Source organism: Neomonachus schauinslandi, chromosome 3, assembly GCF_002201575.2.
Source record: "Neomonachus schauinslandi chromosome 3, ASM220157v2, whole genome shotgun sequence".
NCBI classification, from domain to species: Eukaryota; Metazoa; Chordata; class Mammalia; order Carnivora; family Phocidae; genus Neomonachus; species Neomonachus schauinslandi.
The window spans coordinates 956,565-968,879 of record NC_058405.1 but is presented as its reverse complement, the minus strand read 5'-3'; the positions used below and the strand labels follow the sequence as shown (position 1 = coordinate 968,879).

The 12,315-nt window shown below is 59.7% G+C and overlaps 1 protein-coding gene across 2 annotated transcripts in view; it reads left to right on the top strand.

Annotated features, from left to right (window-relative positions):
• Positions 1-12,315, top strand: part of MCF2L (MCF.2 cell line derived transforming sequence like) — a 101,576-nt gene that overhangs the window by 55,560 nt on the left and 33,701 nt on the right. For both annotated transcript variants that reach the window (XM_044913498.1, XM_044913499.1), the window contains one exon: positions 11,006-11,096. In XM_044913498.1, the coding sequence (XP_044769433.1) occupies positions 11,006-11,096 (91 nt within the window). The remainder of the gene's footprint in view (positions 1-11,005; positions 11,097-12,315) is intronic.

The following is a 12,315-nucleotide window of genomic DNA, read 5'->3' as shown; positions in this document are numbered from 1 at the left end:
GTGGCTCCACACCCTGGGCCCCCTCCCCCTCCTGAGTTCCACCCCTCTCCCTCCAAGCATGCCCCCAGTCCATCTCCTTCTTTCCTCTCACCTGGTGGTGGAGCCGGTCTTGCCCCATCCACACTGTGACAGAAGTGGTTTCCACACTCAGTGTGATCCCGTCCATCCCCACAAATGGGGTCGTGGGAGGCTCCTTCACACAGGCATGTGCATATGCACATTCACACATGCACACGTACAGACGTGCACACTTGTTCAGAGCCACACGTGCATAGGGTTGCCAACATTGAGATAAATTTCTGACTTTTCTTTGAAAAGGCAGGTTAGCAGCCCTGGACTTGCAGCTCCACACAGGAACCCTGCGGGAGCCCCCCGTGCTGGGCCCCGGAGGCTGCATGCACCCCTCCCCTCCAGGGTTTGGAAGATAACCTTCCCCTGTAGTCTCTCCTCAGCACAATTAAATCATAATTGAGGAGCTTCTGGAGTTAACGGAAGCTGATAACGAGGTCGACTTTCCTTGAACCTGGTTCAAATCACCTAGCTGCTAGGGAGATAGAGATCCAGTCCCCCAGCTGGCCTCCATGATGGGCACATACAGCCCCACACACGTGTGCACAAGCATGCAAGCACACAGACATGCGTGCACACACAGAGTGTGCATGGACTGTAATGAAGGGGAGAAGCGGTGCCTTTGGAAGCACCTTACTTCTTGCTGCCAGTGTGATTTCCGATTGAATCTGCCATGACGTCTGAATGTAAAGACAGAAAATGCACGTGTAAGTATGTACTAAACAATTCCCTGTGCACGTGAGAAGTGAAAGCTCCCACCGACCCCCGGCCTCCTTCCCCACGTAGTTAAGAGTTTGTGTGCTGTCGAAACCTTGTTGCATCCAGTGCACGTGCCTCCCCCACACTGGGAGGCACAGGTGCGCCCGGCTCCTATCCAGAGCGAGTCACGGGGACCCTTCCCAGCAGCCTCCTGTGCTTTAACAGCTCATCATATGAAACCTGCCCAGCCGATCTCAACTCCACCTGTGCTCCCAACTCCCTTCAGATTCCTCAGGAATGAACAGCCTTGTCCCCAGTGTAGCTGGTTCTGGGGTTCTGAGATGGAACGCCTTGAGGGTAACCCATGTGTCACACCTCTCAGACGCTGTGTCAGGTCCTTCCCCCCAGCCCTGTGACTAGCAAGTAAAAGGCTTTTGCTGTCCACGACTCTGCTCAGCCCGTCGTCCCACGTGGTCTAAAGCTCTGGGAGGTCAGTGACCACTGCCCACCGAGCTGGCCTCCTCCACGTGGGCCCTGTCTCTCTGTCCTCCTGGCTGTGAGCTCCTGGCCAGGGCCAGAGGCTGCCCGTCGCCTGCAACCTTCTTCCTTTGTTGCAACGACCTTTCTCTGTCACTGTCATCCGGTGCGATAGCCGCTAGCCATGTGTGCCCATTTAAACTTAAAAATGAAAACTAATTGAATGGGAAAATTCAGGAGTCAGTCATGCTCCCCGTATTTCCGTTCACAAGTGGCCACGCTGGCAGCTCAGATGTGGACAGTTCCGTCCATGATGGGGGGGATCAGGTCACCAGCGACCGTGCCCTGATTTATGAAGAAAAGGGCAAGAGATTAGTGCCCTGACTCCCTGCCCAAGAGCAGAGACCACAGCTCTTGCCCTACTTGGAAATAAGGACACTCTGCTGTGAGGGAGCCACACTGAGGTACGGGCCACGGGTCGGGAAGCCTTTCCTTTGCCACTGTCATCCCACAGCACGTCTGTCCCGCGGGGCTGGAGGTGGCACAGGGGACACGTGATGCTCGGGCTTCAGCCGCAGGTGGAGAGGAGACACCTGAGGCAGACACAGAGGCAGGAACCAGATAAGGTCCGGGCTGCAAGCAGCATCAGGACAGAAGAGGGGCCAGGTCCTGGACTGCCGTGATCCAGACCTGCAGCATGAGCCTGAGGCCAGTAATGAGATTCCAGAAGGTTCTCTGCATGGGTCTGACTTCCCAGGGTGGTGCCTATATGGCCCTGGGGAGCAGGTCACTCCACGATTGCAAAGACCTGGCTGACAGTATGCACCTCCCCTTTTTTAAATGTATTTAAGGGATTTATGGGGTTCTTAGGATTTTTTTAATAGCATTTTAAAAAATGATGGTAAAATATTCATAACATACAACCTACCATCATAACCATCTCTAAGTGCACAGGTCAGTAGTACCAAGTATGTTCCCATTGTTGTGCAACACGTCTCCGGAACCTTCTCTTTCCCCGAAGTGATACCGTCCAGTTCAACACCGTGAATCTGACGCTCCAGGAGCCTCCCGGAAGCAGGATCCTGCGGTGTGTGTCCTTCTGTGGCGTGTCCACCAGCTCCATCTATGACTCGCGCGTGGACGGACCGCGCTGCCACGCCATGCTTCGGTTGGTGGAGGAAGCCATGTTTCCGAGCTGGGTTAGAAATCGGCCTTTGAAAATAGATAAGATGCTCAGCTTCCTCGTGTGCTGTGCAGGTCACGTAAACCAGGACGGCTGAGCTCCTGGCGATCCGCACATTCCTGCTCCCACCCCACGGTCACGAGTTAAATTCCAGGTACATTCGGGGTGATTCACCTGGATATCGTAGTTTGGGTTTTCTGTGTTCATTTTTGTCAAAAAAAATATACCAATTGACATGGGGTGGGAGGTGGAATATAAAGAACATAAAAAAGCAAGGTTTCGGGCGGCTGGGTGGCTCGGTCGTTGGGCGTCTGCCTTCGGCTCAGGTCACGATCCCAGGGTCCTGGGATCGAGCCCCGCATCGGGTTCCCTACTCTGTGGGAAGCCTGCTTCTCCCTCTCCCACTCCGCCTGCTTGTGTTCCCTCTCTCGCTGTCTCTCTGTCAAATAAATAAAATCTTTAAAAAAAAAAAAAAAAAAAAGCAAGATTTCAGGCTCTTCAGAGAAATTCCTGTGGGTTTTTTTTTTAACGGGCCGTTCCTTTGGTTGCGAAGGAGAGGTTAAGTCACTGCTTCGTGACCAGCGCCCGCGCCTGAGCCTCGGCAGCCCTGACGGAATCCCGTGTGACTTGGAACAGAAGGGTTACCGTGTGTGGGAAAGTTTTTAAAAGGCGCTTGGAGTTTTTTCCACTGTTTTCACTGGGATGAAACACTGACAGGTGTTAGATAAACATGGTGCAGAGACAGTATCATAACAGGGCAAGTTTCTGAATCCTAAGAAGAGAGAAGAAACAGCCCGGAAGTTCATGATGGACAGCTCAGGGGACCGTTCATGTTCTCGGTGTTCAGACCTGGGCCCGTGAGTCACACGGGCAGAGAAGACGCCCACAACATTTCCTTATGAGGAAGACAAGGTCTCTTCGACATTTGCTAATGTCCGTGGACCGGTGTCTGACCGTGGGGGGAGAGAGAGAGAGGGAGAGAGAGGGAGGGAGGCCTTGCCTCGGTCCCGTGGGGCCTGGGAGGGGCGCCTCCTGCCTGAGGCCCGGCGTCCGCGGCTCCGCCACTCCCAGACACCTGCCTGCCCCAGGGCTGCCCAGCCCTCAGGGACCCGGGGCCCTGCCGCGGAGAACCGTGCTGCCCCTGACAGCTGTCCTGCCCCCGGCCAGGGACGGTCTGGGACACGTACCAGCCCATGACCCTGCCTCCTGCCAGGGGCCTGCCCACCGCCCCAGCCTTGTCTCTTGCCGCGCCGGCACCAGGCTGAGCTGGCCTCCTGCGGGTGGCTCCGACGTGCTCACGGTCACCCCAGCCCGGACGCTGGGGAGGCGTCCAGTGTAGCCCTGAGCCCCGGGCCAAGCCGGAGCTGTGGGTGCTCAGAAACGCCCCGCCTGGCTGCTGTCTCTCCTTAAACTCTTCACCTTCTCTTTCCACGCACTCAGACTGCGAGGCCTCCCGGTTGTGACCTGTAGGTGTTTGCATTCCAGAAAACATCGCTCAGAGATACGGACCTGACTTAGCAGTGGGGGACCCTCAGACTGCATCCACCCTGAGGCCCGGGGTCCTGCCCCGGGGAGCAGACTCGAGGGTGCAGGGCTGTGGTGACATCCGGGGCCTCGGGAGCCCTCTACTCCAAGGTGGGGAGACCGCAGCTTTACCAGGCACGGGAAGCTGCGTGCCCCAGTGCTCACCCGTGGGCACCCTGACTCTGGGGCCCAGAGGAACACAGTCCCCTGCTGGAGGCGTTGACTGATACAGGTGCATCTATTCTTCTGCGTTAGAGGGGTGGAGACACGCGAGGTCCACCAGGTGAGAACAGCAGAGGCTGTGGACTCAGAGCTCCCCGCAGCAGGCCGTCGGCCAGGCCACCGTCACGTGCGTGTGGCAGAGACCCGGGCAGGTGGGGCGGGGAGACCTCAGGGTGTCACAGGGACAGCTGGGAGGGGTGCTGACGTGGGCGCCGGCCGGGGACGGCTCAGGGGCCGGGACACTGGGGCAGCTAACCAGAAGCGGGTCCCGTGGGATGGGTCAGGGAAGCACCCTGGGCTTTCCCTGGTTGGTCCCAGGACCCAGGACATCAGGGGCAGGGGGCCCCGGGGGGTGGGGGTGTCTGGTTTCCAGGATTGCTGCTGGAATCAGCTACCTGCAGGGGTGACTTCTCGACGGCAGCCCGGCTGTCTGGGCTGCGGCTGACACAGTGGCTGGTTTTCTGGGCTGTGGCTGCAGGTCGTGGGTCAGAGTGCTATTTTATAGACACCTGACTGTGTCCATCTGCATATTCAATCTTTTGGAGGCAATGGTAACAAAGTTTAACTTCTTTAAAGGGATTTGTAGCCACAATTAAGGAGACAGTTTTGCTGCTGGTGGAAAGACAGTTGCAAGCTGGTGGGGCTGGCGAAGGGCGGTGGATGGTGCGTGAGTGCGGACCTGGGATTGGGGGAAAGACCCCTGGCGGGCGGGGGACTGGTGCAGGTCAGCAGACTCAGGTCCCCGGCACTGGGCTCAGGAGCAAAGGGGCACTGCCCTCGGTGGGCTGGGAGAATGTGGGAAGGGGAGCGGTGGCCCCCGATTTCAGTGCGGGGCAGAGGTGAACCCGAGGCCCCTGTGGCTGGGCCTGCACCGGGCGGCTGACGCTATCACTGAGCCCTGTTCATACCATGTGCTAAGAGCGGGTTGGGGGTCAGGCACGGCAGGAGACTGGCAGAAGCCACCCGTGTGGGGTGTGTGGTCAGTCAGCGTCAGTGGATGAGGCTCTCAGAGCACAGGAGGCTGGGCAGCCAAGGGCCCGTAGCGGCCACCAGAGATGGCATGTGACCAAACGCTCTCCCCCACGCACGCAGGGACAGAGGCGGCTTGGCGCCACGGGAGTCCTTCCGGTGTACCCAGCCCAGCGACGGAGCCCCGGCGAGGCCCTCCTCTGGGTCTGCCCGGTGAGAGGGCCATGTGATCCTGTCCTGCTGGTCCTTCTAAGCAGTGGGTCACGGATTCCCAACTTAAAAGGAAGGCAGAAAAGTGAGCCCGTGGTTTGTCCATTACCATCGGCGTAGTACCGTCCATTTTCCCGAGAAGACTCTTGTCCACCCAGGGAAGGAGGTGGTGTGGACCAAGCCCACTGCCCCCTCCACATGCTCTAACACCAAACAGCTGGGTCAAGCACCCTTGGGCGACGCTCCGGCTGGGGCAGCAGCGAGGGCTCTCCCAGTGGGGCCGGGGCTCAGGAAGCATGCAGAGTGCCCAGGGGGGAAGCAGGGGCCGCCCACAGCCTCCCTGAATCCCCGGGGACAGTCTCAGGCTCCACTCCCTCCGGTGCTTGGAAATCTGTCCTGAGCTCACGGGGAGACAGACGTTCCAGCATTGACGGATTGGCCGTGAAGCAGGACTTTCTTAGGACCAGCCCGTCATCCCGGCTTTTGAAAGCCTGCTCTGACCCCTCAGACAGCTGGGAAGGGAGGATTCCCAAACACCCCGTCCCGGCGGGCGGCTGGGACCCCGTGGCCGTGCCCGGGGAGGAGGAGGGCTCCCGGACTTGCCCACTAGCGCAGCCTGTGAAGCTGGCCTGTCCCCATGTTCCTGGTGGGGCACCCTGAGCCCGCCTGGGTCGCAGGCAGCACTCACGTCCGGCCACAGGAGGGCACCATTGGTCAGAACGCATTCTTCATCCTGGAGATGGGCTCTTGTGGGTGTCTGTGACGGGCACCCCGCGTGCCCCAAACCATGCGTGGGAAGCTGCCCCCCAAGTTGTCTCCCGAGAGCCCTGCCGCCCTGTGGAGGCCACCCAGAGGAAGGGGACCGGCGCGGGGCGGGAGGGGCGCTGACAGGGACCCCACCCGGCCCCTCTGCTGCTCCCGGAAGCTGTGCCCCCCCCAGCTACCTCAGACCTGGAGAGGCAGTACCCTCCTGGTACCCTGAGACTTCTTCCTAAGGGCTTCTCCTCCAGGCGTCCCCAGTGTGCACCCCCTGCCACTGCCCACCTGAGGGCTCCCCTCTACCCCCTCCCGCCAGCATGATGCCCACCGCCCCCACACCTCCCTGCTGTGTCCTTGGGCCCCCCAACTCCGCTCCATCCCGACGTCACCTCATCGTGAGTCGGGGGGCAGCTGAGTCTCAGGCTGCTCACCACCCCTCCTTTGTCCTCACTTGCCTGCTGACCCTGCCCAGGCCCAGGTCCAGCAGCCCCACCCCCGCCCCCCCAGTGTCCGGACCTCCTCCGGGCTCTCCTGGGACAGAAGCTCGGGTCAGGGGTGGCATCTCTGCGTCACAGAAGGCCCTTGGGGCTCGTCTGCAGGACTGGCCAGGCAGGTGTGGCTCTGGACCAGCAGCAGCGGCGTTGGGAGCTCGTTAGAAAGGTGGCCCCGCTGAGGCGCCCTGAGCCAGGGTCTGCATATTTGCCAGCCCTGGGAGTCCCATGTGCATGCTGCAGTTTGAGAAGCAGCACGCTGTGGCCTGTCGGAGTGCCCCGGCTCCGTCCCTCTGCTGTCCCCACCACGGCCGCTCTCTGCCATTTCTCGCCCCACAGTCCTGGTTTGTGTTTGCGACTCCACCCGCCCCGGCTCTGGACGAACTGGTGTAAACAGGTGAGTCCCCCACTCCCCTGCCGGGTCTGGAGAACGAGATGCAGCTTGGCCAGGAGCAAGACTATGGGATGCAGCTGACCGCAGACCTCACTGTCAGGGGACTGCCCAGCCCCTGCTTCCAGACTGTTCTCAGGCTGCTCCCTGCTCCCGCCCGGGGATGGGGAGGTTGCACCCACGTGACGGGCTGTGGGCCTGGGCCACCAAGGCCACCCAGGTGTTGGAGAGGGCACCAGTGTGGCTGAATCCCAGAAACAGAGTTCACTCGAGCTCTGTGCCAAAAGTGAGCTCATCAGCCTCACTCAGCTGCTGGGCTGTGGCCAGGGCGGCCCCTCCAAGCCAGCTGTTTTGGGGTGGGAGGCAGCCGTCCGGGCCGTGTGTGTCCTGCGTACTAGGAGCCCCAGAGGCTGCCAGTCTCTCCCACTGCCCGCCCCCCCTTCAGCACCACCAGCCCAAGCCTGCAGCAGCGGGGTCCTGGGGGGCGGCTTCTCAGAGATCCAAGCATGAGCTGCCCTGTCCCCTGGACATATGAGCTCAGAGACCCGCGGCTGGGGGCCAGAAGCAGGGCTCCCCTCAGAGTCCTTTCCCCCGGTGGACCCTCCTCCATGAGGTGGGGGTGGTGCTGCTGGCCCCGGCTGCTGGTGGCACAGACCGCGGCTTTGCTCGGGGACAGCAGTTATGGGGGCGCGTGGGAGGCTAGAAAGGTCTCCACATCCTAAAGATGGCTCAGCTTCTTAAGTCTGTGCACCTGTGGGTCAGTGTCCCCAATGTGGTGGCAGACGAGATGGGTATGCAGGAGGGGTGTCCTGGGTCCTGGCATGTGGGCAGCCTCGCTGTCTGCTTCTGGGGTCAGCTCTCCCTCAGCATGTCCCCCGACACCCAGGAGTGGTGCGGGGACCCCGAGGAGGAGGGCTCCTGCCTGGCCCCGTGTAGGAGGCTGTCCAGGGACAGGAGGCTGGGAGGGGGGCTGCTCTAGTCTACAGGGTGGGCTTGGCCTGGGAGGCAGCTTGCAGGGGACTGAGAGCACCCGGAGCCAAACCACGGGGTTCACCCCGTCCGTGCTCATCTGCTGTGAGACTTTGGGCAAGTGGCTCAACCTCTCTGAGCCTCCATTCCTCGACTCTGGGCTGGAGAGATAGTGGTCCCTACCTCATGGGGCCGTCATGAGGATTAAAAGAAGTAGATCTGCCCTTGGCAGCCCCAAAGCACAAGAAATTCCTTTCTTAGAAAGAGGGTCCTGGCCTGGCTTGGGAGACAAGTTAATGTTCAATTCCTTTATATGTGTGTATGTATGTATGTGTATATATATGTACATATACGTATGTATGTATATTTTGAGTAGGCTCTACACCCAGCATGGAGCCCAACACGGGGCTTGAACTCATGACCCTGAAATCAAGACCTGAGCTGAAACCAAGAGTCAGACACTTAACTGACTGAGCCACCCAGGCACCACCACCCCCTTGTATTTCACTTTTAATTTTATTTATTTATTTTTTGACTTGGGCTGTTGATGATGGGTTTTTGCTACATTCTGATCAATGCCTGTTTGTGATGCTGGTCTTCCGATCACAACAGTGCAGTGTGGAAGGGACAAGTGGCGTGGGGCTGAGGCCCTGGGGCCTGCCAGTGGCTGTGCATTTGCATAAATGCGAACACTCCGCTGAGGGCATGGGGCCCAGCATGGTGGGCTCTGCGGCAGAAAATGCGTGTGTTTGGGCCGCAAGAGAGAATGTTCTGGGTTTGGAAGCTCAGATGAGGTATGGCGTTGTGAGGTCTGATGAGGAATGGCAAAGGGAACCTGCCTGTCGTGGACAACAGGGAGTCCCCACCCGGATCAAAGCTCCATTTCAGCGAGAAGGGGAGACACAGGGTCGGGCAACGAGAGTGAGAATCCACAGTTACCAAGCACTTGGTGGGTTTACAGGATCGGCCCATTTCCCTCTCAGCAGCCCCAAGACGGGGACACTGTTTGGGTGCCCATCTTTAGAGGAACGGAAATTGAGATGATCCATGGTGCCTTGAGGAGCCGCCCCCTTGGCAGTGCCTCTCCTGGAGAATGGGGTGGATTCTGTTGGTCTGGAGGTTGGTGGTGTGCACAGTGGAAACGAGTGTCTCTCGGCCCTCTGCTCTCCCGCATCAGGAAGGGTGAGAACCCAGGTGACAGTCTCCACTCAGGGCTTCTGAGGTGGTGTGAACCCCTCCAAGGAGGGTGTGGCTGGTTGGTTGGGAGGGGAAGTCTCAGCAGAACACCTGTTGTGGACAGAGCTCGCCCGGAGATGCTCTCTCCTCTCCTCCCTGTCGTGGTCCCCCGGACTCCCGCGGCGGGCCCAGGACGGAGCGCGCCCCCGCAGCGGACCCCCGGACTCCCGCGGTGGGCCCAGGACGGGGCGCGCCCCCGCAGCGGACCCCCGGACTCCCGCAGCCGGCCCAGGACGGGGAGCGCCCCCGCAGCAGACCCCCGGACTCGCGCGGCCAGCCCAGGACGGGGTGCAGACCCCCGGACTCCCGCGGCCGGCCCAGGACGGGGCGCACCCCCACAGCGGACCCCCGGACTCCCGCGGCCGGCCCAGGACGGGGCGCGCCCCCGCAGCGGACCTCCGGACTCCCGCAGCGGACCCCCGGACTCCCGCGGCCAGCCCGGGACGGAGCGCACCCCCGCAGCGGTCCGGAGTTCTCTGAACTCCTGCGGCCGGCCTAGCACAGAGCCTGGGAACCAGGGTTTCCCTCTCCTCGCGGCTTCCTCGCTGGCCTGCCCAGCCCGAACCAGGCAGTTGGCAGGCAGGGTGTGGGGAGCATGGCTGCTGTGGAGCCCCCACTCCTGGCAATGAAGCTCAAGTGACGAACAGACCTTCCGTGCCAAAGAACTAAAGCAGCTCCGAAGACAGTTCTCTGTGGGGCGGCCACACGGCTGTGAAGGGGGATCGTGGCTTTTCGCTGTGTGTCCACGCAGAAAGGCTACTCCGGATGAGAGCTGATGCCTGTGTGTGCATTCACCTGGAAGGCCTTTGCCGTGACTGAACCCGACTGGTGTAAACAGCTGGAGGGGGGGAGCACCGAGAGCCAGCAGCACCCCTGCCATCGCCCCCTGAAACCTGAGGCAGAAGGACACGTGGACAGCCCTGGCTTTGTTATGTAATGTGTGCAGCCCGCAGAGTATTTCCGGACTGCGTCATTTATACTTGCTCCATGTAATTCTGATTTTCATTTAAACCCAGAGTGGCTTCCTCACTATGTTCGCAGATTTGGAAATTAGCAATTCAAGTTGGCGCCTCGGGCGTGCCCTTCTTCCCTCCGCGGGGACTGGCTGGCGGCGGCAGTAGCTGGCTCTGCACAATTGGCTTGGATGCGGAGTTACCCGACGGAAGCGGACCTCCCCGCTCCCCACTGTGACTCAGGCCCGTGCGCTGGGCTGAGGCAGGACGGAGTTGTCGTTCCACAGCGACTCGGCGTTCTCTTGACCACAGATGTTGCTGTTGCAAGCAGCCATTTCTTGCCTCCCGTTTCCGACAGATGCTTGTGAGCCTGCGGACGCCTCGGGGATTTTACACTCCCAAAGGTGTAGCAATGCCATCAAGAGCGATTTTATAACGTGGACACACAGGGGGACCTCAGATGCCAGGACTGAGGTGACGTACGGATCATAAAACTTGTTTTGGAGGGTTTAGTCAGCTGGTCAACCCGGAAAGGACCATGATTGGTGACGGAGCTCTGGGAAGGGGGTCTGCCGGGGTCTTTGCGCCGTGAGATGGCTGGTGTGGGGCTGGGAGTGTGAGCAGCACACAGGGGGTCATCTGTCCGTCTTTAGATAAGAGCACGTTCTGGAAATTGCCCGGGCAAGGCTCATGGAAATGCTGCAGTCTGCTTAGATGCTTACTTGGCATGCATTTCACCATGCAGGGTGGAAACCGCCCCAGGATTATAGGAGTGTAAGGCTTTCTCAGAGCTTACACGAAAGCCCGTGAGCCTGCTGCACATGCTAACTGCAGATCTCTCTCCCCGTTTCAGCTTACAAGATGCTGGCATTGGATTCATCCTGGTCATAGACCGAAGGCAGGACAAATGGACCTCGGTGAAGGCATCAATCCTGCGAATAGCAGTAAGTGTTGGTGCCCAGGCTCTGTGACACCTCTGCTCATCCCCTGGGCCAGGTGATAGCACTGTTTCTGTCCTAGCCACCCGTCTGCTGGGGGACAGCTTGTGTTCTGCCGGCCCGCGCTGCACGGTGCACCAGCCCCCGTGGCCTGAGGCAGGGCCAGGGGCCACGTGGGAGCCCACAATCCCCTGGGCTGCTGGAGCCACTGGAGTGTGTGCATGTATGTGCGTGTGTGTGCACATGTGTGTGCGTGCGTGTGCATGTGTGTGCGTGTGCGTGTGTGTGCGTGTGTGTGCATGTGTGTATTCCAAATGGGTTCACTCTTAGCAGGCTTGTTATCATTTAAAAACAGTCCCACCAGCTGGTTTGTTCTGACACTGAGTATGGGCAGTGCTGAGGATCGAACGTGTGTTTGCTCTTAAATGGAGCACACAGTCCTGAATTAACAGGACGTCCGATGTCGTACAGAGACTCTTCAGGCTACAAGTTTGAAATTGTATTGAACAGCTTTTCCTAATTGACTTTTTCCTTTCCCAAAGGGCTGTTTACCCTTTAGTTCTCCAACAACCCAGACACCTCAACCTTCCTTGGTACCCATGCCCGCAGCCAGGGACCCCCGCGGCCACCTTTCATGCGCAGAAGGGCAGCTGCTCTGCGGATCCTGTGTGGCTGTTTTTAGCCTGCAGTGATAATTCGGGAGGGAAGAGTTAAGTCAGCAGCTTCTGCCCTGCCCACGAGCTCCATGTGGAGCACGTCACCCACGCTCACTCACGACAGCAGGGGGACCTGGAGCAACTGTGGCCGGGCTCGTTGGCCGGGACAGCTCTGCTGCTCCCAAGCATTTCTTAAACACCTAACCCCTGGGTAAAATCCTGCTAACCTCTTGCTGGGTCTTGAGTTCAAACCATCTTTGGTTGCTGACCAGAGAGGCAGCTGTGCTAGGCTCTGGGTGGAACGGAAGAATCGCTTCCTCCCCCGCAGATCGCCTCACTCTCCGTCCTAACAGCAGTTAGAGGCTTGCTGTCTGCTCTCTTACACCTGCATCGGTTCGGCGCAAACCTGGGCCTGGGCTGATGGGTCCCACCTTTGTCTTTCCGAAAAATATCTCCCTGCACCACCCAGTACGTGTCCCGCTCCTCGTCCCCACCCCCCACACGCGAGTCCCGCTCCTCACCCCACCCCCCACACACGTGTCCCGCTCTTCACCCCAACCCCCACACGC